The sequence below is a fragment of the Miniopterus natalensis genome, chromosome 1, assembly GCF_054644295.1.
Source record: "Miniopterus natalensis isolate mMinNat1 chromosome 1, mMinNat1.hap1, whole genome shotgun sequence".
In the NCBI taxonomy this organism is placed as follows: domain Eukaryota; kingdom Metazoa; phylum Chordata; class Mammalia; order Chiroptera; family Miniopteridae; genus Miniopterus; species Miniopterus natalensis.
The window spans coordinates 199,648,383-199,676,348 of NC_142081.1; the positions used below are offsets into that span (position 1 = coordinate 199,648,383).

General features: G+C 60.5%; 1 protein-coding gene across 1 annotated transcript; it reads left to right on the forward strand.

The window, feature by feature from the left end:
• Positions 1-314: 314 nt before the first annotated feature.
• On the forward strand, positions 315-27,966 carry HTRA3 (HtrA serine peptidase 3). Its single transcript, XM_087817139.1, has 9 exons — positions 315-699; positions 12,420-12,519; positions 15,596-15,818; positions 17,251-17,445; positions 18,075-18,107; positions 19,790-19,904; positions 23,745-23,793; positions 25,219-25,314; positions 27,801-27,966. The coding sequence occupies exons 1-9, from the start codon at positions 315-317 to the stop codon at positions 27,964-27,966; spliced, it is 1,362 nt and encodes a 453-aa protein (XP_087673265.1).

Sequence of the window (27,966 nt, forward strand, 5' to 3'; positions counted from 1 at the left end):
GGGCCGGCTGGGGCTGGGGCGGGGCCGGCGGAGAGGCCCGGCCGCCCCTTCCAGCGGGGGCGGGCCGGCCTGGCCTTTAAATGCGGTCGGGCCGGCCGCCCGCGGACTGTCGGCCCAGAGGGACGGGCGCCTGTGCTGTCCTCAGGCCCGGTCATGCCCCTGCGGTCCCGGCACCCGCCCGCCTGAGCCGCCGGCGCACGTGGCCGCGCGCCCGTCCCGGGACCCGCCGCCGGCGCCCCGCTGCCCCCGCGCCCCGCGCCCCCGCGCCCCGCGCCCCGCTGCCCCCGCGCCCCGCGCCCCCGCGCCCCCGCGCCATGCGGGCGCGCGCGCTGCTCCTGGCCGCCCTGGCCGCGCTGGCCGCCGCCCGCGAGCTCCCGGCCGCCCCGTGCCCCGCGCGCTGCGACGTGTCGCGGTGCCCGAGCCCGCGCTGCCCCGGCGGCTACGTGCCCGACCTGTGCAACTGCTGCCTGGTGTGCGCGGCGGGCGAGGGCGAGCCCTGCGGCAGCGCCCTGGACGCGCCGTGCGGCGAGAGCCTGGAGTGCGCGCGCGGCCTGTGCCGCTGCCGCGGGGCGCACGCCGTCTGCGGCACCGACGGGCACACCTACGCCAACGTGTGCGCGCTGCAGGCCGCCAGCCGGCGCGCGCTGCAGCTCTCGGGCACGCCCGTGCGCCAGCTGCAGAAGGGGGCCTGCCCCTTGGGTAAGTGCTCGGGGCTGGGGCAGACGGACGGGGGGGGGGGGGGAAGGGGGGGGTGCGGAGTCTTCTCCTGGGGAAACTGAGGCCCAGAGCTAGGGAGGGGCCTCAACGTCCACAGCCCCTGGTCACCACTGGAAGGCCCCTTGGAAATCATCGAGCCAGCCCTCTGGTTTTCCAGGTGGGGAAACTGAGGCCCAGAGAGGTTAAACTGCTGTCTCCAGGGTCAGGGAAATAAGAAGTGACCCCCGCTGCTCTCCTGACCCCCGCCTCGGGGCCTCCCCTCCTCTTGTATCTCATTTCCCACCGCTGGCGGATCCCTGCTGTCAGGGAGTGGGGTGCAAAGCCGTCTCTTCTGGCCTTAAATCTGAAGTCTGGTGCCTTTGAGCCACTTTCAGTGTTTTGTTTCTTTTTAGCTGCACTTAAAATGCGTGTCTAGAGAGGGCCGCTTGGGAATGGTGAGCGAGCCCGTGGGTCTGGACTGCGTGGGGCTCGCTCGGTGGGGCTCTGTGAGGAGGGGCTGGGGTAGGGGATTTCTCAGGCCCTTCAAACCCCAGAACAGCCTCCCCTGACCTGGGCTTGGCCCTGGATTGCTTCTTGCCACGCGAGTTGACCCTGTGCATGGAAGAAAATGCTAGAAAGTCCCGCTGTCCCCCTTACTTGTTTAGGGCACCGCTTAGGAAGGCGGGCTCCAGTGGCAGTGGGTAAACAGGTATTTGCAGGTGCCCTATGTTGGGCCCTGAGTTCAGGGATCAGGCCTGTGTGGGCCCTCAGCCTGGGGCTTGAGGAGGAGACTACCATGAGCAAGGCTGCCTCGGTGCCAGGGAGCCTTCAGGGATGAGGGACACCTCAGCTGAGGACATGCCCTCCAAGTAGCCAGAGGGAGAGGCTGTCTGGGAAGAGGGGACCCCGTGAACCAGCTGGGGGAGGTTGGCTGTGTGTGCTGAGCACGTGGGGAGGGCAAATAATGCCGGGCAGCTGGTGCGTAGGGGATGTGTGTTGTGCATGTGCGTGTGTTGTGTGTGCATATGTGCATGTGTGTGCCTTTGTATGTGCATGAGTGTGTGTGTGTATGCCTGTGTGTGACACCCAGCTGGGCAGGCTGGCAGGGATGGGATGACCAGTGGCCACAGCATTGTGCTGGCAGCTTAGACTTCATCGCATAGGCCAGGCTTCCCCAAATGTCTGGTATCGTGAAAATAAGTTTCCCAAGGCCCAAAAAGGTTGGGAATGTGAACACTGTCCCTGCAGTGGGACAGTGCAGAACCACTCCAGGGTTCCAGGGTGCCCAGTCTGGGAAGCATCAACCGAGATTAACTGGGATTGTTTAGAGAGTCATTGCAGGGCACTAAGGCAGTGAGGGTGATGTGCCAGATGGGTTTAGGTGGTGCCCAGGTCAGGGGGTGAGAGCATGGTGACCCTGGATATCTCAGAGATGGGTGCTGACATTTAATGGGTGCCCGCTGCCCCTCGTGGGTGGCCTGTCTGCTCTGGGGCTTGTTACTGGCAGGCTCACCTGAGGCTGTGCCGACGGATCCAAGAGGTGGAGGCCTCAGGGTGGGGCCTTAGAGGGCAGGGAAGACACATGGGAAGGTGGCAAGAGGGAGCTAACCGGATGACCACAGACAGGTCCGGAGGTGGCTTAGTGGGGACATGAGAGGCAGGGTCACCCCGGGGTGCCTCCTACTCAGTAACGGCCTTAGACACATTCCTTAGACGCAGCTTCCTTGTCTGTAAAGTGGGGTGACCGCAGCACACACGGGGGACTCTGCTTCAGCAGGCGTTAGGTATTCGTGCACTAGTGCTCCTGTGACCACCGCTGCGTCCGCCAGCTGTTTCACCTGCACGGTCAGGGGTGCTCCTGTGCTGAGCTGTGGGAGGTGAGTGGGGGCTCCAGACAGAGGGTGGGAGGAGGGACAGCGGCAAAGCTGAGGCCGACGGTCTCGCTGGGGCCAGAGAGCGAGGGGAGGCCTCGCCGCAGGGGGCCTGACAGGTCCAGGGGCCTGTGAGTGCCGACGGGCGCCACCTCTCAGGTTTCCCTGGAGTCCTCGCGGCCAGGTCTCTCGCCGGCCTTGTCTCACTTGCCTCCCAGACTGGTCCTTCCTATGCCATAGACATGCCCACGGAGTCAGGGAGAGGGTGAGTGACTCAACTCGTCTGGGGTCAGTGGGACAGGAAGTGACCAAGCCAGGCCTGGCCTCCGGTCTGGCAGGCTTTGAAATCCACACTGTCCGGGGTCCCGGGCTTCCTTCTGCAGCTGGGGGACAGTGGGGTCCTGAGGCCCAGAGTCAGGGTCGGGCCTGGGTCTGTAGCTCCATTCTGCTTGGCTTCCACAGAGGGTCACCGGGAGTGTCCCCCTCCCTGCCCTCTGAGGGCCTGGCCAGGGGTTGCCGGGTGAGGCTCCGCCCATCCCTAGCTTTTCCGCACCGAAACCCTGCCAGCTCTGTCCTCACCCAGCCTGTCCTCAAACAGCCAGGTGCTGGTGACTCAGGTCCTGTCTCCAGCCCCTGTGTCTCTTCTGAGCTGGAGTCCTATGTCCCAGCTGGCCATGTCCTCAACCACGAGGACTCACCCTCTCCCTGACTCCGTGGGCATGTCTATGGCATAGGAAGGACCAGTCTCTGAGGCAAAGGCAAGAGCCTTTGTCACCTTTGCTCCTCCGCTTGGCACTTGGCTCGCATCCACGGTGAGTCTTTAGCTCGACCTTGAACACCCCCCAGCCGGCCATCCCCCCTACTTGCCCTGGCAACGCTGGCCTCCACCTTCATCCCCACCCTCTCCTGCCCCCTCTGATCACTTCTGCACACAGCATCCGGGATAACCTTGCTGAACCTGCCTTACCCGTCACCAGCAGGACCCCCTCGACAGCTCCCCAACACTTACCGTGAGGCACAAGTGCCCTTGCCATCGGGCCCCTCCCACCCTGAACGCTGTCTCATCCCCTGTGCTCCGGCCAGGCCGGGCTCCTTCCCACCTCAGGACCCTTGCACATGCTGTGCCTGCTGCCCCAAATTCCCATTCCTTCACCCTCATGGGGCCCCTGGGCTGCCTTCCCTGACCACGGTGCCTAGTAACCCCATGAGTGCACCCTGGGGTCCTCTCTAGACCCTCACACTACCTTTTTTATTTTAATCTTCATCCCAGAATATTTTTTTCATTGCTTTTCAGAGAGAGTGGAGGGGAGAGAGAGACACACCGATTGGTTGCCTCCCACACGAGCCCCAACTGGGGCCGGGGATCAAGCCTGCAGCTGAGTTACGGTGCCCGTGGCTGGAATTGAATCCAGGACCCTTTAGTTCGAGAGCTGACACTCTAACCAATGAGCCAAAACAGCCAGGGCCTCCACGCCACCTTTTGACAGTGTTTTCTCTCCCTCTTCACCAGACTGAGCCTCCCAGGGGAGGGGCCTGGTCTGTTTATTGCCTGCTGTGCCTGGCGCACAGTAGGTGCTGTGGGCCGCCGTGTGATGTGTGAATCTCCTACAACCCTTTCCACCACCCTCGCACACCCCCAGTGGCAGGGGGCTCACCACTTCTCGGGGGAGACAGCGCTGCTGCGCGACGTGGATGCAGAGCTCTGGAATGGGACAGTAAAAACGGGACGAAGGTGTTCAGAGGGTCTGCACGGGAAGAGCTTCCAGGTCCACCCCAGAGCCTGCGACACCGCAGCTGCTCCGCCTCAGCTGCAGACCGACAGGCCTGTGGGCGCGCAGCGCGTGCGGGACTCAGAGCCCTGGGCCGTTTACAACGTGGCATTTAATAGTCAGCGTTTATTGTGCAACCCGGAGCAGGTTCCTACCACAGCTCAGCTTTATTTACTTAGAGATTGGGTTGGCTTTTGATTTTTAATCCTCTTAGCAAATCGGGCGAGATGACGCCTCCCCTGCTCCTCTCCCTCCCCGCCCAGCAGCAGGGCCGAGCTGCAGCCTCTGGCCCTTGCTGCGCTGCCGGCGCCAGGGCCACTGGGCGCCAGGAGTCCAGCCAGAGAGCAGCCGAAGGCCCGGGGCGCTGCGCAGCTGCCCCCCAGCCAGGGCTCGGCCGAGGAAGCACCCTCACCCTCTGCTTTCCCTTTGGGCTCCACACGCCGGCCTGGAGGTGCAGCTGGGATCCCGAGGCACCCCCCGGGGTCGGCCTGCCCCTGCACCTCTGCATGAGACTCAGCTCTCCCTTCCTCCGAAAGCCCAGCCATGGCTCCCATGGCCTTGGGGACCAAGCAGACTTTGGATGCCACCTACAGGCGTGGTGCGCTCTGGCCTCTGCTTCCTGCCCACTGTCACCACCCCTAGCAGATCCCCGAGGAACCCCCAACCCCATGTTGTGAGGAACAGATGACAACCCAGCTGAAGGATAAATCGGAGGGCTCCTGGAGGAGGTGGCATCTAGCGAGCATGGAGGGGTGGGCACAAAGAGCCTGTGCAGAGGAGCACGGCGGGAAATGCTGAGCGTAGGTGGGTGCAGATGGAGGAGCTCTGAGGGTGACCCATCTTTCAGGCGGGGTGGGGGCCAAGGAAGGTTTGTGGATAACAGGTGTATACGATGGATACACCAGCAGTCAGATGCCAGTGCCCTGCATGGGGGGAGGGGGCAGGCTCCGGGGACAGTAGGACCTCAGGACTGACGGGGGTGGAGGTTGGGGGCAGTGCCAGGGCAGGTGGATGGGGTGCCCTGGAGGAGCTGATTAGAGAGGCGTGGTGGTGAGTTCAGGTCAGGCCCTGGCTCGGGCTCTGGTATGGAGGGTGTCCAGTGGGAGGCTGGGCTTCGCGATGAGTGCCCGGCAGTGTGTGGCTGTCTGTGGTCAGTGGCCGTGTCGCTGTGTGTGTGTCATCGGAAGGGTATGGCTCATCACCTCGCCAGCCTGGCGGGGAACCCTCCGTGGCCTCTGAAGCCCCTGCAGCCCCACCCCACCCGGCCCAAAGCCAGGTCCCCATCCTCGCCTCCAAATCCATGTGTGAGGAGCCTGGAGGAGACACCCAGCCCCTTGGGGCTGAGCAGAGCTGCCCTGACACAGCCAGACTGAGCGTCATGCTGGGTGAGCTGGAACCTGAGGGTGCCCAGCTCCACCCCTGGTTTTGTGTGCTCTGCCTGACATGCGCCCGCTGCTGTCCACCAGCTCATACCAGCTACTGGGAGCTCTGGGGAAACTGAGGCCAAGCAGAGGGTCCCTTGGCCTCTCGGAGGCCTGGGTTCCTGCAGACTAGGCAAAGGAGTGGGCGGGCAGCCAGCTGAGTGAACCCCTGGGTCCTGCCGGAGGGAGAGAAGCCACCAGGATTTACCAGGGTCCAGGGCACCCTGGTGCCAGTTCTCCTGGCTCATGAAGCCTTATGTACACATTGTGTCGGTATTTTAGCAGGGCCCTTTCTAAGAATAAACTCAGCGAGGTGCAGCGAGCTGCCCTGGGTCCCCCCGATTCCTGTCTGGGACTCCACACACCAGGCAGGCCTCCAGCAGCTGAGAAAGTGGCCTCCTGCTGGGTTTAGGTGAGAGTTTTGAGCAATCCGGTAAGAGAATAAAACCAGAGACCCCTCGTCCTCCGTGCAGCAAGGCTGTGGCCAGGATGTGGATGTGTGTCCCCTAAAACAAACACCGGGTGTGCTGCAGGGGGGCAGGTGGTGCTGGAACTGTGAGGTGCACAGCCTGCCCTACTGTGTGCTTACTCCCGCGGCACCCCACGGGCAGGGCCAGGACCGAGACCCAGTTCCGTTCCCCACGTCAGCTGCTCAGGGTCGAATCCAGCTCCACCGCTTTCATGGAAGGACCCTGCCGGCCTCCTAATTTCTCTGCCCTTAGTTTTATCACCTGTGAAATGGGGACAGCAGTGGTACCCTCCTCACTGGCTCCTTGGACGGTCAATGAGGAAATGAGTTAAGAGTGCTTTGCACGGCGTAAAGGCTCAAGCGCATCCGTGCGAACGAACATGAACCTGACGAGTGGATGTTCTGACATAAATGGGGTTTCTGAGCGTGAAGCAGAGGAGGTCAAGGAAGGAAGGGGCAGTGGAGCAGAGGTGTTTCCAGGGGGAGGGGGGTAAGGCCTGCCATGTGCCTGAGAGCATTCCACTGGCCTCACCCAAGAATCAATGGATGGGCCAGTCAGGACAGGAGGGCTTCCTGCAGGAGGAGGGTCGGGTGGACCCCACCTTGGCTCCAGTGGCTTGGTGGACCCTGTGGGTGTCCTGGAGCCCTGCCTGGTCTTTAAGGGGTGGGCGGCAGACAAACTTGGATAAAGCACAAACAGGCTGGTGGCAGGGCCGCCTCCATGGGGTTGGCTGCAGCCCGATGGAATTCAGAGCCAGAGGAGCCAGGCTGGCCCCGAGCCCAGGACCAGCTGGGCTGAGCTCCCCAGGGGCCCGGCAGCCAGTCACACTGGCCAGGGACCAGCACAGACTGGGGGAAGAGCCTGGGGCAGGGGTCAAGGGACCTGGCTGTGGGCCTTGGGTGGGTCTCGTCTCATGACCTCTGAGCCTTCTTCCTCGCCTGAATAATGGGCTGGCGACGCCTGCCTTGCAGAGCTGCTGTGAGAATTCACTGAAACCATCAATGCCCTACACCCCCGCCCCCAGCCCAGCCGCCAGGGCGTGGCCGGACGGGGAAGCCTGGGTCCCAGGGACAGGAGCCTGGGGCCTGAGGTCCAAGACAGCACCACCGCCTGCCCCCCTCCCAGGCTGCTCTGTGGTGGGATCTAAAGCCACTGTCCTTGGCTGGGGGAGAAGGTTCACTGGGGACAGGGAAGTTTGCAAGAGAAAGAAAAACATAGAGACTGGGAACTAATTAGACCCAGGAGGAAGCTCCCGGGGCTTCAAAGACTGCCTTCTATGGGGGTGGGGACTAGGAGTGGGTGCCTGGGCGGTGGAGGGGCCCTGGGACCGCTCGTCTGTCCCTGGAGAACATCTCTGCACCCCCTCGCTCCTTCACTCATCACTTATGCTCTCCCTGCTCCCTGCTGTCAGTCAGGGGCGCCCAGGCCACGGGGACCGTTTCAGGAACAGGCCGTGGGGCCCAGAGGAGAGAGATGGGTCACTGAGCCTGCTGAGTCAGGGCAGGCTCCCCAGAGGGGGGGTGTTGTCCTGGGCTGTTGTCCTGAGTCTGGGGGGGCAGGGCCTGGCTCCTGTTCCCCTTGGGCCTGGAGAGGCCAAGGCAGGGGGACACTTAGGAGCACGTGTGCTTAGGGGAGCAGCCGGGGCACAGAGCGGAGAGGGGCAGGTGAGGCTGCAGCTCTAAGCGAGACCTGGGCCCCAGCTACTTGAGGTCGCTGCTGAGAAGGTGCCGTCGGGTCTGCGGGCTGTGGTCAGTGTTGCGGACAGGTGGGCACAGCCTAGGACCTCATGGCCATCTGCAGGTGGCCCCTGCCTCCCCAGGTCACAGCTGACCACTGGGTGACAGGGGAGTCCCTGTAAGGGGTGACAGGAGAGGCGCAGGGACCTCCGACTGGCTCTTGGCTGGGCTCCACGCATCATGTACTGGGGGGCGCTGGTGCGTACAGTCGTCCACGTGTGCACGGCACCGACTCCGGGGAGGTGGGCCACCTGTGATCCTTGCTCGTGACAGTCCGGAGTTGTGCAGTACAGAGCCTATGCAGGCCCTGCGGGCGCCTGGGCCTCGGCTTCCCCGTCTGCCCCATGGCGGCCGTGACTGCCCCGAGCCTGCACGCAGAGCCCCCGTCCAGGCCCGCGCTGCCCGAGCCTCCTGGAAGCCGGCCGTGCCCCCATCTCTCCTGCCTCCTGGCTGTGCCATCCCTCTCCTGGGGGGCGCCTCAGGACACCTGGCCTGATGGCTTTTCTGCGTTAGGTTCCTCCAGACTGAAACATCCAAGGGCTGCGGATTAGTTTATTTTTGGAAAAAAAGAAAAAAAAAAATGCTAACAGCTGAATCTGATCCCAACTGTTGACTTCAGAGTGCTGGCTTAGGACAGGATGGGGGTGGGGGTTGTCCAGACCCCCAAATAAACAAACAGTCTGCTTCCCAGCCAGCCATGGGGCCCGAGGTTTTCATGTGGAAAGTAGTGGAAAGTAGTGGTGGGAACCGAGTCCTCCCTTCCCCTGATTCACGGGTGATTCATCCCCAGGGGAAAGAGGAACAGGAGCCAGGCCCTGCCCCCCCAGACTCCCCCCACCCACAGTCAGCTTAAAGGGACAGGGCCTGGCAGAGCTTCTGTCACCAGCAGGCTGACCTGGGGGAGCCCCAAGGGGTGCTCCAGGTCTTGGGGTGTGGGAGGGCTCAGGCTCTGAGGTCCATGGGACCTGGGGCCAGAGCCAGGCTTGTCCCCACCCCCACCCTCCAGCACTCTTCACCTCTGGCCTCAGTTTCCTGGGATGTAAAGTGGGCCAAGAGGTGCTCCTGGGAGCTGCTCACACAGGGCCCGGTCACTAGGCTGACAATGGCTTTTGTGGGGGTGTCTGCAGCTCTGCTGTGTGCTGGTCAGAGGAGGCCCCCTCAGTCCCCCTCCCCCCCTCAGTCCATCCCCCCCCTTCTGAAGCATTTGCAGAAGCTTCCATGGGCCCCGCCTGTTCCCTTGGGGAGAACTTGTTAGCATCTCCCTGGGGCTCCTGCAGCCCTGCAGCTGCCAGGGCCCCGCCTGCCAGCAGGGCACAGGGTGCCACAGTGCTGGGACTTCCCTGTTTCCGCCCCCAGCTCAGCCCCAGGCCCTCTGCCAGGCCTTCCTCTTTCCCTTTTCTATTTTTCAGATATATTTGCCTGTGGTAGAAAATTAGGGAAGTCCATGAGAGACAAATTCACTCATAATACACACACCCCGCCCCCCCCAAATATCCACTATGAACTGCTTGATGTATTTCCTGCTAGCCTTTTACTTGAGGGTATTTTAGGGGGTAATTTTTAAGAAAACATCACATATAGACTTGACTGTCGCCTGGTTTAAGTGTTCTGCAGAGACCACAGCGGGAGAAGACACTCGGCAGAGGCCGCTGTGCCGCCTAGTTCTCCGGGCACCGGGTCAGGACCTCAGCAGCGGGCAGTGTGTGGACTCCGCGGACCCTCAGGACCTGGCCAGGCAGTGGGGGTGGACAGGCCTGGGCGTCGGAGCCTCTGAGACCCAGGGTCAGGCCATGTGGTCACGTGGCGTTTCCTGACCAGACATGTCCCTCTCTCATGTATTCACACGGGGCCCGGTTCAGAGTCAGCCACGTCCCTTCGTGCGCGATGCTGTATCACATGCACTGTTCCCCTGCCCAGAGCGCTGTTCCAGGCCTGGATCAGGGGCACCCCTGGGCTTCCCTCTGTCCCATCACTGGTCACGCTGTGCTGTGCGTGGCTGGTCGAGGGCCTGTTCCAGCACAGGGCCCACACGCGGAGGGCGCTTGGCATTCATGGGTTGAATACATTGCACGAGAGAGTCAGTGCTGCGGGCAAGGCATTGTGCCAGGAGCCCCAGGCAGGGAGACACTCATTCTGACTGAGAGAAGTCTGCAGGAAGGCTGCCTGGAGGAGGTGGGATTTGAGTTGTGCCCAGGACAAGCTGGAGCATCTTGGTGGGTGGTGGAGCAGAAACTGGGGGTGACAGGCAGAGTGGGGAGGGGTGACACCTGGCCTCGCCCACCCGGGGCTGCCAGCCCCAACACAGCACAGTGGGAATGAGCCTTGGGCTGGGATAAGTTGAGCCCCCGTTTACATGGGAGAGCTGCAGACCTTGCCAAATCCCCAGCCTGGGTTTGGGATTGTCCACCAGGGCCCGGCCGTGGGGGTCACCTGATGGGGACCAGCTTGTTGGAGACAAGCGGCGACAGGGAGCAGGTTCCGTGGCTGGTTCCCAACCCTCTGCCTGGAGCTAGAGCGTGAATCCGGTTCCCAGGGCCTCGGGCGGGTGGGCGGCGCTGGGCTGTCTGACGGGCAGCTTCACCTCCAGAGGTGCCGAGAGGATGAGTGATCCCGCGTGGAAATCCACATGCCTAGCACCGTGTGCCGGGAGCACAGAGCCCTGGCCCAGAGGGGCCGCTGCTCCTGGGCTAGTCATTAATGTGGCCTCTGAGCCTTAGACTCACCCAGCCGGGGCCTTGCTCTAGGAAGAGGGCTCCTGGGCACCGTGGCCCCTGGCTGCCCACCATTTGATCATGAGGAGCCCGCAGTGCCTGGCAGTGGTCCCTGTCTCCCAGACTGGCTCTGGCCACAGCAGACAGGCCGCCTTTGATTCCGGCTGACCACAGCAGGCGGGATCCTCCGTGGGCAGTGCCCACGGGCTACTGGAGGCAGACATTGAAGGACGGGTGGGGCGGGCCCTCCTCGCCACCCCTGGCCGCAGAGACGGAGGCCAGCTCTCCTCTGGCCCTGAGTCCCAGGTCAGGCTTAATGGACAGGCGGGGCCTCAAGGGGCACTGGGTGGGGGAGGCGAGGGGACCCTAGGAAGGGAGGAGTCTGGTTATCCTCTCACTAGATGTGTGTCTTCAGGCAAACGGGGTCTTCTGACTGAGCCTCAGTTCCCCCACTTTGAAGATGGTGAGCCTTCCCTGGCTGCCCCTGAAGGGTTGGTGCATAAGTCAGGATGTGGGGAGGGACTGTGTTTGCTACAGACGGGCATGGGCATGGGCACGACAGGGGGCCTGCGCCTGCCCTCCTGGGTGCGCCCACATTACCTCCACTCCCTTCGGACAAGCTAGGTTTTCCCTGGCTCCTGACGCTCAGTCACTCCTGGAGGTCATCAAGGGGAATAGCGGCTGCCACACTGGGCTTTGCAGGCCTGGCCCGCTTTGCTCACCAACATCAGGGTGGTGGGGTGGGTGGTGGTGTCCCCCAGACAGGGAAGCAGGGAGCTTCCTTCAGTGTGAGTCCCATTCCCACCCAGTTCCCACAGGTGGGTGGGGGCAGGGGGGTCTTCAGTCTCATTTTGAGACCAGGAGTCAAGGCTCAGAGAGGCTGAGTGATTTGCCTGAAGCCACACAGCTGGAACGTGGTGCTGCCCAGCCAGGCCCAGGCGTGTGGAGCCACAGCCCCATGTTCATTCTGGGCCCAGGACCGCCGAGAGCAGCGCTGGGTGGCTCGGGTTCCAGATAGCATGGGTCTCTGGCAGGGACCTGGAGACCTCGGCACACGCCTGAGCAGGGGGACTGAGGGTCTGGGCCTCGTGCCACCAATCGGCCTCCAGCTCGTGGTCCCAGCAGGCAGCAGCTTCGCTGCTGACGGCAGCAGAAATCTGAGCCGGGGAAGGTTCCAGAGAAGTTTGTGAGCTGCCTGGCAAGTCAGGCTGGGGTGCGGCCAAGTTAAATGCAGATGGGGGCTCTGGAGTGGCCAGGAGGGGCCCATAGTGTGCTCAGTGGGGGCAGCTCAAGAGGAGGACCCCGGGGCTCTCTGTACCTTTAGCCAGTCACTGCACTAGCCCAAGGCCTGGCTGGACAGGCCAGCACTGGCAAAGGGAAGGGACGGTTTCCTTGTGCCGGGGTCCTGCTGTATATGACAGAAAGCCAGTCCCAGGGGGACAAGCTCAGATCCAGTCTGAGTGACATATCACAGCTGTGCAGCGCAGGGCAAGTGTCCCAACCTCTCTGAACCTCCTGGCTGGCCTGGCAGCCTCCAGTGAGTGATGTGAGGAGCTCAGCATTAACAATTGTTGGGGTAAGCAAACCCCGTTCCCAGTGTCCGAGTGTCCCCTCGCTGCTGAGTGTGGGGTCCCTCCGAAGGGCTCTGAGCCCACGAGCCTCACGTGTAGCCCCCCCCTCACCTGGGCAGGTTCTGGGCAGTGTCCGGGACTCACTAATGCACCGGGTTCTTCCTGCCAGTGTAGGTCTCCACCAGCTGACCAGCCCGCGGTACAAGTTCAACTTCATCGCCGACGTGGTGGAGAAGATCGCGCCGGCCGTGGTCCACATCGAGCTCTTCCTCAGGTGCGTAAAGCACCCCCTCCTCTCCGGGGTGTCCCTTCCGTCGGCTGGGGATTCGGTTCTAGCACTGGGGGTGGTAGAAGCCAGAGTGGGCTGGGGCCTGGTGAACCTCGCCCAGACCCCTGGCTGCCATGTGCTTCCAGGAAGGACGTCCCCTCTCGGACTCTGGTCCCCTCACCCAGGGAGACGGGCGGCTCCCTCGCGCCTCGCAGAGCTGCAGGAGCTAGGCCGGCGCACGGTGGGGGTCGCTGTGGTTCTTCTCGTTCATTCATGAGCCGGTTTTACTGAGCAGCTACTATGTGTTTATAGTCCAGAGGGGCCATGTAGTAACGCCTAGAGAATGAGTAATCGTGATCCCAGCCCCAGCACAGGGACCCTGCTCACTGGGTGCCACACCTGCCATGGGAGCCTGGTCACTGGATGCCACTGCCCCATCCTTGGGGGGCAGGGACTGTACCTCCACTGACAGTGCTCCACGGGGGTGAGCAGACAAAAGGCGTGAGCCCAGCACCGTCAGAACAGCAATATCCTGCCCTGGTCGGCGTGGGTCAGTGGTTACAGTGATTAGAGCATCGCCCTGGGGACTAAAGGGTCTCCGGTTCCATTCCCTGTCGAGGGCATGGACCTAAATTGCAGGTTTGATCCCTGGCCCCGGTCAGGGCACGTGCGGGAGGCAACCAATCGATGTGTCTCTCTCACACTGATGTTTCTCTCTCTCTCTCCCCGCTACTCCGTTCCTTCTTTCTACTCTCTCTAAAAAATCAGTGGAGAAAATATACTCAGGTGAAGATTAACAACAACAAAAAATAGTATCCTTGGATGCCTCCTGTGCTGGCTGCTTTGCCGACATTTCTCAAACAGCCCTGTTGCAGGCCCCCCTCTGAGATGAGAGAGCCAGGCACCCGTGGGACTCACTCCTGAGAGCCAGGCCCAGGCCACCCCTCACTGCCTGCACCCCGAGGCCCTTCTGCTCTGGCCCACGCCATCTCCCCGTGACCCCCAGTGGCTGCCTGTGGGAGCAGGGCCTGGACACCTCCCCAAGCTCACGGAGTTGCCAGGTGCTGAGGCCACTGTGACCTCAGGCTTCCTGGACCTCAGAGCTGAGCCCGGCCCTCGGCAATACCCTGACCCCTCGCTGCCCTTTCCGTGGGCCCCAGACCCTGAGACATGTTATTGAGGAAATTACCACTGAAGGTGCAAAGTGGAACTTGTGCTGAGTTCCTCGCCCTGCTGGTGGCTGGGATGGGGGATACGAGGGAGGGGACACTGTGCCTCTACAGCAGCCCCTGGGCCCTGGGCCCTGAGCCAGCTAATTGCTGACCGCAGCCCCGCCTGGGCCGGTGGCAGTAGGTTTCCATGGGAGCCTTGGAGGCTGATGTCCAGGGGTGAGCAGGCGAGGTACAGGCAGAGGAGATCCCAAACACAGACCAGATGATCGCCAAGCAGGGGAAGCCTCTGCTGTGACCCCTGACGCGGGCGACGAGGCCCCTGGGCTGCCTCAGGCCCTTCTGCAGACAAACGCCAGATCCATTCATGCCAGGCCAGGCAGGCACCCACGGCAGGTGCTTCCGCAGGCGCTCAGGTGTAGCCCCACCCAAGGTGCACCCGGAGCTGGGTGGACACTGCTGGGGTCTCCTGAGAGAGCCCAAGTACCCAGGGTGCCAGCTTCAAACCCCTGCTCTGCCCTTTACCTGCCTGACCCAGGCAAGTGGTTCATGTCTCTGGGCCTCAGTTTCCCCACCCGTGAACTAGAGTCCTACCTGCCTTGTAGGGCACCTACCTGAGAAATCCCCCCCTGCTTTAAGGGGCCTGTTCTCCTCACTCATTTCTGCAAAGCCACCCTGCACCGGGGACCTGCTCCCTCAGGCCTCTCCGTGGTGTCCCAGAGGGTGCCCGCCTGGAGGAGGTCCTGAGCTTCGTCCAGCATTCGCCTCCCTCCGTTCCCGGTGCTAGGCTGTGGTTCCCACTCAGAGCGCCCTGGGGAGGCTGGGCATTGTCACCCATCATTGGATACTGACCTTGGATCCCCTACCGGCTGCATCGCCCTTTTTTTTTTTTTTTTTTAATGTTTTTATTGATTTCAGAGAGAGGAAGGGAGAGGGAGAGAGAGAGAAACATCAGTGATGAGAGTCATTGATCAGCTGCCTCCTGCACACCCCCTGCTGGGGATCGAGCTAGAAACCTGGGCCTGGGCCCTGCCCGGGAATCCAGCCGCGATCTCCTGGCTCCTAGGTCGATGCTCACCCCCTGAGCCACGCCAGCGGCTGCATCACCCATTTGTTCCCACACTGCAGAGGCTCACGCTGAGGCCGGGCATTGCCTTGTGTGTCTGAGCCCCGCCCAGCCAGGCCCGTGCTCCTGTTCCCCTGTGTCCCTGGCAGGATGGTGAGGGTGTGGAGCTCACTGAGCAGAGCCTGCCGCCACCGCAGTGTGACCACCATCTGGGGCTTCAAGGCAGGGGCCGGAGGGAGGTGTGAGCCGTCCCCACCTCAGTGCTCACCCTCACTCTGCACAGGGGCTGGGGAAACTTCCATCCCCAGGAACCAGCTTGCGACCGGCCCAGCGGCTGTGCGCTCCTTAGTGTGTTTTCCCTCTGTCAGCAACAGCCCTGTCTGTTGAGTGACTGTCTACCTGCCTCCAGGTGCGTAGGCCCCAGACCCCACTGCTGAGCAGAACAGGTGTCGTTAGCCCATCTCCTGGATGGGGAGACCGAGGCTCAAAGAAGCGAAACCACCTGCCCAGTCAGGCAGATAAGCGGGGACCAGGCTCCAGATTAGAATCCTGGTCTGTCTGGCTCCAGTGTCCTGTTGTCAGAGCATCTGCTGTGTTATCACAGGTATAACTCGCAGGCAAATTGCACGCCAGGGATCTTTGCCCCTCCCTATGGCTGTCAGATGGGTCAGACGTAGCGACCTGGCTAAGGCCATGGCCAGGAAGTGGCCGAGCCAGGATTTGGACTTAGGTGTGGGGGACCCCAGTGCGCGTTCTTTCACCCACACTGGCTTGGCCGTCACTGTGGCCGACCCCTGTGCCCAGTCCCTGGTCCCTAAACACCCTGTACTCCCTTCTCCCCCCACAGACACCCGCTGTTCGGCCGCAATGTGCCCCTCTCCAGTGGCTCAGGCTTCATCATGTCAGAGGCCGGGCTGATTGTCACCAATGCCCACGTGGTGTCAAGCACCAACGCCGTCTCAGGCCGGCAGCAGCTCAAGGTGCAGTTGCAGAATGGTGACACCTACGAGGCCACCATCAAAGACATTGACAAGAAGTCGGACATCGCCACCATCAAGATCCACCCCAAAGTGAGTGGGCTGCAGGGCCGGCAGAACTGGGGGGACCTCTCCAGACTCCCGAGCTTAGAAACTCGGTAGCCCCATCTTCCTGTGGCGCAGTTGGAGGGACTGAAGCCCAAGGGACCGGCAATTTGTCCCTTCACGGGTCAAATCAGATGAGAGCAAGTCTGCCTCCTGCTGGCCAAGAACTGTGCTGCTCACAGTCACTGCCAGACGGGGTCCTCCATGGCCCAGGGCACTGTGTCCCTCCCCAGCCCCCTGCAGTGATGCAGCTGTGCTGTGGGTGTGACAGGCTGAGGGGAGCACTCGGGACATGTGTCCTGACCCTCCACTTCCACAGTGGCCCCCAGCGGCTATGAAAAAAGCCTCCTTAAAGAAAAAAATGGCTTATCTGATGTGGCGCACAGGAAAGGGGAGGAAATGACTGGTTCAGGCCCTCTGCTGGAGGTGCCGGGCCGGGAGGACAGCCGTCAGTACAATGGGCAGCCCAGAGGGTCCACGGCAAGGGGTCCCGCCCGCTGGCCTCCAGAGCTGCAGTGAGGCCCCCATGATCTGGGCATGGCTGGCCCCGGCGCCTTATAAAGAGTTTCGCCTGGAAAGAATTCCAGACCCCCAAACGCTGCAGAAGCGGTGCTGATAGAGCCCCGTGCCCCAGCTCCCCCAGTGGTGACATCTGACATAGGGGCGGGACACCAGAACTGGGAAGTTGACCTGGGCGCAGGCAGCAGGGCTTCAGGTGGCACGGGCTCCACGTGCTTGGGCGAGCGCCCGTCGGCACCTTCCAGCAGGCGCACAGGGCTCCCTCTGAGCACGCGTCCTGCAGCTCCGGAGCTCCTGGGCTCGCTGCCGAGTGAGACAGAGAAGGCTCCGCTGGCCCCCGGGGACAAAGAGAGGATGCGTGGGTGTCCCATGGGGATGGCAGAGCTCGGCTAGGTTGCTTTATCTCTCTGGGCCTCGGTTTCCCCATGTGTGTACACTGGGGGACCAGGTTGAGCTGGGCCCAGGATTCCATACCTGGGGTTCACGGGTCCTTGGCTGGGCCCAAGGCTCCCCAGATCTCCCAGGCCTGTGCAGCAGTGTGTGTGGTGCACTTGCTGGGGGCAGGGAGTGTCCATAGCTTCTAACTGGTTCTCAGAGGGACCTGTGACCAACCAATGGGCTTGATGGCCTCAGAGACTTGATGGACCCTCTGTGGGTGCCCCTCATGATGAATACCTGGGAGGGCTGGGGTCACGCGTGGGGCTGAGCCTCTGCTCCATGGATGCCAGCCTGGGTCTCTCATTCACTGTGGGTCAGCTGGAGGCCAGCTTTGGTCTGTGGGGGCGACCTGCCTTGGCCTTCGCCCTGATGGCTCCATGCAGGGTCCTGGGTGTGGCCTGGCTGTCATCCTGAGCAAAGATGGGCTGCTGAGCCTCCCTCCTGTGTCATCCCCTCCCCTCAGAAAAAGCTCCCGGCGCTGCTGCTGGGCCAGTCAGCAGACCTGCGGCCCGGCGAGTTTGTGGTGGCCATTGGCAGCCCCTTCGCCCTGCAGAACACAGTGACCACGGGCATCGTGAGCACCGCCCAGAGGGATGGCAAGGAGCTAGGCCTCCGGGACTCGGACATGGACTACATCCAGACGGACGCCATCATCAACGTGAGTCCTCGGCCGTCTCAGCGGAGCCCGGCCCCTGTCCCCAGAGCCCACCGCCACTTGACACGTCCACTTGCTAGAAAGGCCTGCCCCCGGGGTCAGAGGCTGCTGCCCTGACTGGGGACAACTCCTCAAGATGTAGAGACAGAGCCACACCCTCGAGTTATCTTTGCCCAGGTTACACACCCCGTCAGCATTTCTTTAGTAGCAGTAGTACATGGGATGGCACCTTGTGCACTCACGAAGCACTTTGCCTGATGTCCCAGCGCCGGCCTCTCTGGGCCGCCATGGTTCAGGCCCTCTGCTGGAAGTGTCGGTCTGTCTCGACTCCTCCTGTGGCCGCTTCCTGCTGCCTGGCCAGCGAGTGATGGGGACACGGAAGCGAGCCTGGAGCGAGCCTGGAGGTTTGTGCAGAGAGCAATGCCCAGGCCAGACCTGACGCCAGGCAGCCGTCTGTGGGCCTCAGCTTTCTTACCTGTGAAATGGGAACAGCGATGAGGCCTTTCAGTGCTGCTGGGGATAAAATCGGCCACATCTCTTGCAGTTAGAATGATAGCCGGACGACAGAGCTTTAGGAGCACTTGGGCAGGGGTTCAGGGCTCGGCTGCTAACGCTGCGTTTCCTCCCCGCAGTACGGGAACTCCGGGGGACCTCTGGTGAACCTGGTAAGTGTCCCCCGAGCGGGCCTCCAGTTTCCTGGGGCCCCGCTCACATGAGGGAAGTGCACAGCCTCGAGGTGGGGATGACAGTTAGGAACGTAGCTGGGCTGCAGGCCAGGGGACGTGATCCCCAGTCCCTGCTGTCTGTGCCCCCCAGCCCCCCAGGAATGCTGGTGGCTGTCAGAGGAGTAAGGATGACCCGAGAGCAGCAGCCCAGGCAGGAGCGCGTGCCCATTGGGGACCTGGCGCCGTGGAGACACAGTTGGGACCAGGCTCCCCCCCCCCGGCCTCCCCGGCCTAGGGTTTACATGCGAGATGAGGGGGTGTCCCCATTCTCTCTCACTCTTCTCAGTCGCCCTCCCCCAAGTCTGTCCTGGGCCCCAAAGTCAGGCTCATTCTCATCCTGGCTGAGATTCCCAGGATAAATCAGGAAGCCCAGGTCAGAGCTCCGAGGTCCCGAGAATTGTCAGGTGCGGTCCCCACCGGGGGAGCTCCCACTGTGGGGTGGAGGGGATCAAACATGGGCACAGCCAAGTGCAATGTGAGGAACAGAGAGCGAGCTCGGGAAGTACGCTGGACAGGGAAGCCTTGCAGTGATGGAGGAGCAAGGAGGGCTCCCTGGAGGCGGGAGCATCTCAGCTGGGCTGTGGAGATGGAGTGTTGGGGGAGATGGGGACATGCAGGAGAAAGATATTCAGGGAGTGGGCACAGCACGGGCAAGGGGCGGGGTCCCAGGCAGGAGCCGTTGCTGGAGAAGCAGAGTGGGAGGGATCGGACAATCGGGCAGTGGAGGAAGCTGGGGTCCCCATGTCCTGACATGGATGGAGGTTCACCCTGTACCCCAAGAAGCCCTGCAGGCTTTTAGCAGGGCCCAGGCCATCCCACTGGTGTCTGAGAGAGTTCATGCGGGTAGACTTTAGGCTGGAGGCCAGGAGGCTGTGGGGATGGGCAAACAGAGCCAATGAGAAACCTCTGATCCTCCCTTCTTGAGAGCTCCTGAGGACCAGGAGGGGACGTGTGCTCAGGGGACCAGGCACAGGAAGTGTGCCTTGACCCAAAGTTGTGCCCCCAAGGGGGCCCCTGGAGAGCTGTCCAGGATGTCACCCCTGTGGTGGGCAGAAATACTGGTGGGGGGGGGAGGGGTGCCAGGCTGTGGGGAGGAGCCTTCCCAGGAATGTGTGGTCCCTGGTGGCCAGTGCAGCTCTGGCCCATGGCACCAGCCTGGCGGGGGTCAGGGCAGGGTCAGAGTGGGGACCAGCTCCAAATGGAGGGACAAGGGAGTGGGGGATGCTACAGAGCTTCCCTGGCCCCACTTGCCCCCACCCTGCTTCCAGAGGAAGGCTTAGAGGAGGAGCCAGTCCCCACAGTCCTCACCACATCCCTCTCGGCTCCAGCCCCTTAGATCACTGCCTGGGCGTGTCCGGGGCCGGTGGACACTGCTTTCAGGGGCAGCCAACATGCCCAGCGAGGGAGGAGGGGTCAGGTGTGGAGGAAATGGGGGGGAGTTGGGGGTCCCTGCCCTGGTTGTGAGCCCCCTTCTAGGACAGCTTCAGGACCATCCCAGGAACCCCTCCGGCCGGGATTGACAGCCGGGGCAGCTCTGGGGCCCTGGACACGGGGCTTTGCAGTGAGGGCAGCGGCTGCTTGGGTTCCTGGAGTGATCGCCCCTCTGATCTCTCCACACCCAGGACGGGGAAGTCATTGGCATCAACACGCTCAAGGTCGCAGCTGGCATCTCCTTCGCCATCCCCTCGGACCGCATCGCGCGCTTCCTCACAGAGTTCCAGGACAAGCAGGTCAAAGGTAGGGAGCACCCCTGGGGCTGGCTGAGGCCAGGAACACTGTGCCAGGGCTCGGGTGCCCCAGCCTCCAGCAGGGGCCAACCCGTCCTTCAGTGCTGTGTGCCTCTGCTCACTCCCTACCAGCCCCGAGATCCTGCGCCTCAGCCTCTCTCAGATCTTCCTCCTCCTCACTTCATGGCCATGTTCACCCCCAACCCCTCCAGACTGGCTGGGAATCTCCTACCTCACTTCCCACCTCTAGCTGCTTGGGCTCCCTGTGTCTCAGCTGCTCTGTAGTTGTCAGAACCTGGTCCTTCCTTCCTTCCTTCCTTCCTTCCTTCCTTCCTTCCTTCCTTCCTTCCTTCCTTCCTTCCTTCCTTCCATCTATCCTTCCTCCACCCATCCATCCACTTATCCATCCATCCATCCACTTATCCATCCATCCATCCATCCATCCATCCATCCATCCATCCATCCATCCATCCATCCATCCATCCATCCACCTATTCATCCATCTATCTATCCATCCATCCATCCATCCATCCACCCATCCATCCATCCATCCACCTATTCATCCATCTACCCACCCACCCACCCGTTCGTCCATCCATCCATCCATCCATCCATCCATCCATCCATCCATCCATCCATCCATCCATCCATCCATCCATCTATCTATCCATCCATCCACCTATTCATCCATCTACCCACCCACCCACCCATTCGTCCATCCACCTATCCATCCATCCATCCATCCATCCATCCATCCATCCATCCATCCATCCATCCATCCATCCATCCATCCACCCACCCATCCACTCACCCATTCGTCCATCCACCTATTCATCCACCCATCCATCCATCCACCCACCCATCCACTCACCCATTCGTCCATCCACCTATTCATCCACCCATCCATCCATCCACCCACCTATCCATCCACCCACCCACCCACCCACCCGTCCGTCCAGCCATCCATCTACCCATTCATCCAGCCTTCCTGCCATCGATTTGCCCGTCCCTAAGTACTTCCCCTTTCTGCCCTCCAGCCGTGCGCACTGCCAGGTAGGGTAACCTGTACTCCAAGAGAGTGGAGCCCAAGCCCCTGGTCCTTGGAAGTCACCCTCCTCTCAGCCTCCATCTCCTCACCCCTGTGCACACAGAGATGTCCAGCCTACCCTGCCCACTCATGGGTGGTCCTGAGCATCCATCTGGGAGAGGCCTCAGCAGGCACAGGTGACTCTCCTTAGTGAGGACATGCTAATCGCTTTCCTAAAGTCAGTGGTCACAGCCACTGTCCAGAGGAGGGTCACACTGCTGATCTCAGGATCTTTCCTGGTGGCCTCCACCTCCCACCTTTCCTTTCAGCCCAGTGAACTTCTCCCTCCGCCACTGTGTCTCCATGCCCACCCCCCTGCCAACCTGGCCTGCACCTGACTCCGCCCCGATACTCACGCCTTCAAATTGCCTCCCTGTCTCCTCCCAGCCCTCTCACCAGCAGTTCAGAGAGCAGGGGAGCTTCCTATGCATGGCCACCCTCCTCCCCTCGGCCAGCCACACACACAGAGCCCGGTACAGCCCCGACCGGTGCCACGAGGACTGGTCATGTGAAGAACTGCTGTCAAGGACCCTGTTTGGTTCATCAGTGTCCCTGTGTGAAGATGGCCTGGAGCCAGGGCAGAGCCAGAAGCCGAAGGCCTCTGTTGGTCAGAGGGACCATCTCACCTCTTGAGCCCTTTCCCCTTGGCTGCTCAGAAGCTCGGAACATGACCCAGGGCGGCACCTCTGTAGCCATCCTAGGCTTGACTCTTTCTCTAATAACTGAGTCCTTCCCCGTGCACCCCTCATGGTCCCCCTTCTCAATGATGGCTCCCTCCTGCCCCGGCCCTGCTGCCATCTCCAGCCCCGCCAAGCTCACTTGGGTGCCTGCACCGCCCCGTGGGCCCTCCCCCAGCCCCAGCCCCAGCCCCAGCCCCAGCCCCAGCCCCAGCCCCAGCCCCAGCCCCAGCGCTCCTTCCAGTTCAAGGAGAACTGTCCTGTCTCTGCTGGAAACCCTCCGGCCCCACCTCTCTGGGGGGAAAACCAAAGCCCCCCTGACCCCCAGACCCACAGGCCGGGGCCTCCCTGGCCTCATCTCCCGCAGGGGCCATCCGTAATTGCCCCTGGTGAAATGTCGGCTTAAATATTTGTCCATTTACAAAATCGGGGTGGTTTGTATTCTTAGGGGGCTTTGAGAGGTGTCTGCGCATTCCGGACAGGAGCCCTTTATTGAATACATGGGTGCAGATGTTTTCTCCACCAGCGGCTCGTCTGTTCACCCCCTCCGCCGCCTTTAAAAAGAGCAGACGTTTTGTAAACTTGGATCAAGTCTGATTTACCACGTTTTTTAATGGACCGTGTACGTGGTGTTCCATCTAGGAGACCTTCGCTCACTGCCAGTCGGAAAGGTTTTCTCCCAGACATTTTACTCTCTGAGGTTTTAAATGTTGGACTAGGATGCATTTTGAATTAATTTTTTTTAAATAGTGCAAAGTAGGGATCCACGCTCTTTTTTGTACTTTGGATATTCGGTTGTTCCAGCACCATCTGTTGAAGAGATTGTCCTTTCTCCACCGAACAGCCTTTGCAAGTTTGTCGACAATAAAATACACTCATCCCGTCCCCCTCGTCTGTCTGTCTCCGTTAGCCCGGTCCCACACCGTCCTGGTGGCTGTCGCTGCCCGGTAAGCCCCGAGGTCCGGCAGTGCAGCCCCACCGGTCCTTTTTTTCAAGGCTCTGGCTTTTCTCACCCTTTGATTTCCACATGGATTAACATCAGCTTGTCCATCCCCAAAGCCCTGCTGATAGTTTGACTGGGGCTGCGTTGAATCTCTAGTCAGCCTGGGAGAGCTGGCATGTGACAGTGCCGCACCTCCTGAGCCGGGACACAGACTAGCTCCCCATCGCGGTGACAATGCTGCACCACCTGACCCCAGACTAGCTCCCCATCACGGCGACAGTGCCGCACCTCCTGACCCAGACTAGCTCCCCATCACGGTGACAATGCCGCACCTCCTGACCCGGAACGCAGACTAGCTCCCCATCGCGGTGACAGTGCCGCACCTCCTGAGCCGGGACGCAGACTAGCTCCCCATCGCGGTGACAATGCCGCACCTCCTGACCCGGGACGCAGACTAGCTCCCCATTTCGTCCGTCTTCTGTGGTTTCCCTCAGCGATGTTTTCTAGTTCCTGTGTGCGGGTCTCACGCGTCTTCATCAGCGTTATTCCTGGATATTTCACATTTTTGAGGCTATCATAAATAACATATTCTTTCAAATTTCAATTTCTGATTGTTACTAGAATCCACAAATAAACCTGATTTTGTATGTGGCTCATAAGAGATCCTGCAACCTTGATAATTTGCTGATGTGGTTGGATGGCCCCTAAGGGTGCGGGTGGTGTGAAGTCACCAGACTGAGCCAGGACATCTCCCAGCCAAGAGTAGCCAAGAGGTCTGGCCGGTGCTGCTCAGCGGTTGAGCATTGACCTATGAACCAGAAGGTCAGGGTTCGATTCCCGATCAGGGCACATGCCCGGGTCGCGGGCTGGATCCCCAATCGGGAGCGTGCAGGAGGCAGCCGATCACTGATTCTCATCATTGATGTTTCTAACTCTCCCTCTCCCTCTCTCTGAAATCAATTTAAAAATATGTATTTAAAAAAGACGGGACTCTTACCTTTAAAAAAAAAAGTGTCCAAGAGGACAGAGGTGACTGGGAGCACAGCGGTGGGCCGGCCCCAGCTCCTGTGGGTGATTCCTGACCCGCCCTCCGCCCACTAACCGGGTGGGTTCTGACTGGGTGCTGTCATGTTCTGTTTCCAGACTGGAAGAAACGCTTCATCGGCATCCGGATGAGAACTATCACACCTAGGTGAGTGTCTGGCGACGTTCCTCCCAGCTGCGCCCGTGTGGCCCCAGCCCTGGCCTGGTCACGCCTGGCCGCCTGCAGGTGCTCCCCGGGGCCTGCCGCACTCAGACTCAGTCCCTCTGCCCGCAGTGCCTCTCTCTCCTTTGCCTGATAGACACCCTTGGCTCCCTGAGGACTTCGCTCAGGTGCCCCCTCCTCTAGGAAGCCTCCTAGATTTAGTTTCCTGTGGCTGCCATAGCAAATCCCTATCAACTTGGCTGAAAGCAACAGAAAAATATTCCCTCTCAGTTCTGAAAGTCAGAAGTCCAAAATCAAGGTATTGGCAGGTCCCTGCTCCCCCTGAAGGCTCTGGGGAGAACCCTTCCCAGCCTCTCCCGGTGTCTGGTGGCTCCAGGTGTCCCTTGGGTTGTAGCTACATCACTTCAGCCCCTGTGCGTCCCTTTCCAAATACCCCCTTTCTTTCTCTTATGAAAACGCCAGCATTAGGCTCAGGTGCCACCCTCGGTCGGGATGACCTCATCTTGAGATCCCCAACCAGCTGCATCCGCAAAGACCCTGTTTCCAAACGAGGTCACGTTCAGAGGTCCTGGGTGGGCAGGAACTTTAGGGGGACACATTCTTCCTCCACAGGCTGCTCCAGTGGGGGGAGGTGCCTCCTCTTAGAGTGCACCGCCCTGCTTCCCCCCGCCCCCCCCCACGGCGTCGGTCCCCGGATGTAGGAGTAGCCCGCGTGTACCCAACCCGCCTTGACCGCGGGCTCCTTGGGAGCAAGGACTGTGTCCCGCTCACCCCTCTGCTCCACCCAAGTAGCAGGTCGGCAGCGGGGGGTGCCTGGGGATCCCGGATGAGTGAGAGAAGGAAGGGGCAGGGGAGCCAGGGAGGGAGGATTTGAAGGAAGAAGCCGCCGTGGTGGGGAGCTGTGGGGAGAGCTAAGGGGCACCCCACTGCCCACACCCGCAAACCCACACGGGACCTGTAGTGATGAGTCTTCCTGTTTCAGCAGCTGCTCGTCTAGGGATTAATTCTGAAGGCAACTCGTAATCAAGACCAATGTACCAGTTTATCTTTTAGGTGTGTTCTTTCTCTCTCTTTCTCTCCATCCATCCATCCGTCCATCCACCCGGCCTTCTGTCTGTCCGTTCCACCATTCACCATTGTTCATCCCTGCTTCCATCTGCCCCTTTGTCCCTCCCTCCCTGCCTCCCCCCGCCTCTCGCCCACCCTGCCAGCCTCCTAGTCATGCACATTCACTAAGTTTTCTCCTGAGGAGCCCATGTGGAGTGGGGGGCCCAGACAAGAGCCAGGGACAATCCAGAGCGGCCGGTGGCAGGACCGGGCGGCATAGGAGCCCAGGGGAGGCTCCTCGTCTGGCCCGGTGGTGAGGGGAGGCTCAGAGGAAGAGCCGTAAACAGCGAACTCTCTTTTCAGTTTGGTGGAAGAGCTGAAGGCCAACAACCCGGACTTCCCGGAGGTCAGCAGTGGGATTTACGTGCAAGAGGTTGTTCCAAATTCCCCTTCTCAGAGGTAGGCTCCACCAGGGGAGGCAGGGAGGCTGGATGGGGGCAGGCAGGCATCCTGGTGGGAGTGGGCCTGGGCTGGGCCTGCCTCTCTAGCCTTGGGCTTCCTCGAAAGATGTGACGTGCGAGTGGCCGGTGGGATGCTGGCCTGTCCTGTGAGCCAGGGGCAGGCTGGAGAGGTGATGGATCCCTTAGAGCATTGGCCTGCATGACCCCTGTCCTCAGGGGCAACAGAACAGTGGAGCTCCACCTCCCACCCCCCGAGCTGGGAACCAGCCTGACGAGACTAGTGGCTGGCCTAGGTCCTTCTCTTTTCTCATCTGGGAAATGGGCACACTCCAGCCTACTCTACCCAGGAGACGGTGTCACATCAAGCTCTAGAGAAAGGCTGAATGTTTCAACACCACGAGCCCAGACAGTGTGCACACTGACGTGGGTGACCCAGGCCCCCAGGAGGGCTCTGCACAGTCCCTCCCGTCCTTGGCCGAGGCCCCCATGGTACCGTTGGTGGGCTGCGTCAGATCGGTGGCTCTCAGCTGTCATTCCGGGAGCTGGAGGCCGTCCACACTGGGGTTTGGGCTGCTCTGAGGGCTGAGGATGGGGCATAGAGTGGAGAGGAACCAGGCAAGCAGGGCTCCCACCCCCATGAGCCCCTCAACTGGGCAGGGCCCCGGCCTTGTTTTATGCACTGTGCTGCTTCAGGGGCCCGCGCTGGGGGACCCAGCCCCTCACATCCTTCTGTGATAAACACTGGGAGCGCGCATGCCAGGCCCCAGCATGCCTGCAGGAAAGTTGTTGAAGTGTAGATCCACGAAGCCCAAGGGTGACCACCTGGCTCTGTTCCCCTAAATTCAGCAGAGCAGTTACCGAGATCAGCCATGTGCCAGGTACTTCAAGAGCTGCAGAGGTAAGATCGGTGGTGACAGTGGCTGCCGGTGACCGAGGCTGCATCCTGAGCTGGGCGTTCCACATGCATGGCAGCCCGGGCGGTGCAGGGTGCTGCTCTCACCCCATTCCTTAGATAGGGAGACTGCAGCTTAGAGAAGGTACCCCTCCAAGGTCACACGGCCAGCACATGTGGATCTTGGCACAATCGACCAGACATCTGACAACTGCACCACCCTGCGTGCCCTCCCTCTGGGTGGCAGGGAAGGTCACAGCTAGTGGAGCGCAGAAGGGAGGCCAGCCCAGCAAGCTCCGCCTCTGTGCCAAAGCCTTAGAAACTGTGACACATGGGGATCAATTCCTAGACCGTGTCGTTGCTGAGCCTGTTTCCACACAGGACTGCAGGTGTGGACACCGAGGCTCAAGGGGCACAGTGCCCGGCCCGAGGCGGTCCCGTGGGAAGGCAGAACTTAACCTGCCTTCTGATGCGGGGAAGAAGTAGGCTTTTTTTTCAATATCCTCACCTGAGGAAGTTTTTTCCATTGATTTTCAGAGAGAGTGGAAGGGAGATTAGATAGATAGATAGATAGATAGATAGATAGATAGATAGATAGATAGATAGATAGATAGATGATAGGTAGATAGATAGATGGTAGGTAGATAGATAGATGGTAGATAGATAGATAGATACATAGATACATAGATAGATAGATGGTAGATAGATAGATGATAGACAGATGATAGATAGACAGATGATAGACAGATGATAGATACAGATAGGTAGATAGATGATAGATGACAGATGATAGGTAGATAGATAAATGATAGACAGATAGACAGATAGACAGATAGATGATAGATAGATAGGTAGATAGATAGGTAGATAGGTAGGTAGATAGGTAGGTAGATAGATAGATAGATAGATAGATAGATAGATAGATAGATAGATGATAGATATAGATAGATAGATGATAGATAGATAGACAGACAGACAGATAGATGATAGATGATAGATAAATAGATGATAGATAGATGATAGATAGATAGATAGATAGATAGATAGATAGATAGATAGATAGATAGATGATAGACAGACAGATAGATGATAGACAGATAGATAAATAGATGATAGATAGATAGATTAGATAGATAGATAGACAGACAGACAGATGATAGAGATAGATAGATAGATAGATAGATAGATAGATAGATAGATAGATGATAGATAGATAGATAGATAGATAGATAGATAGATAGATAGATAGATAGATAGATAGATAGAAACATCGATGTGAGAGACACAGCGATTGGTTGCCTTCTGCAAGTGCCCAGGCCAGGGGCTGGGGATGAACCTGCAACTCAGGCAACTGCCCTTGAGTGGAATCGAACCCACAACCCTCCGGTGAGCAGGCCGACGCGCTAACCGCGGAGCACGCCGGCCGGGGTGACGCAGACATTCCCGCCTCTCGCCTGGTGTGAGCCCAGCAGCCGGGCGCGGATCTTACCTGCTGAACAGATTTCTCTTAAACTGGTGTTAAACCTGATGGCGCCCGATGGGGGCCCAGCCTAACGGGCTGTGAGGTGACCACATGACTCTCCCGTTGGCAGAGGGGGCATCCAGGATGGCGACATCATCGTCAAGGTGAACGGGCGGCCCCTGGCGGACTCGAGCGAGCTGCAGGAGGCCGTGCTGACCGAGTCCCCGCTGCTGCTGGAGGTGCGGCGTGGGAACGATGACCTCCTGTTCAACATCGCTCCCGAGGTGGTCCTGTGA

Bases quoted from the DNA above. Each gene is read 5' to 3' on its own strand.
- HTRA3 (XM_087817139.1), top strand. From the start codon at position 315: ATGCGGGCGCGCGCGCTGCTCCTGGCCGCCCTGGCCGCGCTGGCCGCC. The intron at 15,819-17,250 runs GTGAGTGGGCTG...CCCTCCCCTCAG, and splicing joins CCATCAAGATCCACCCCAAA to AAAAAGCTCCCGGCGCTGCT. The intron at 17,446-18,074 runs GTGAGTCCTCGG...TCCTCCCCGCAG, and splicing joins AGACGGACGCCATCATCAAC to TACGGGAACTCCGGGGGACC.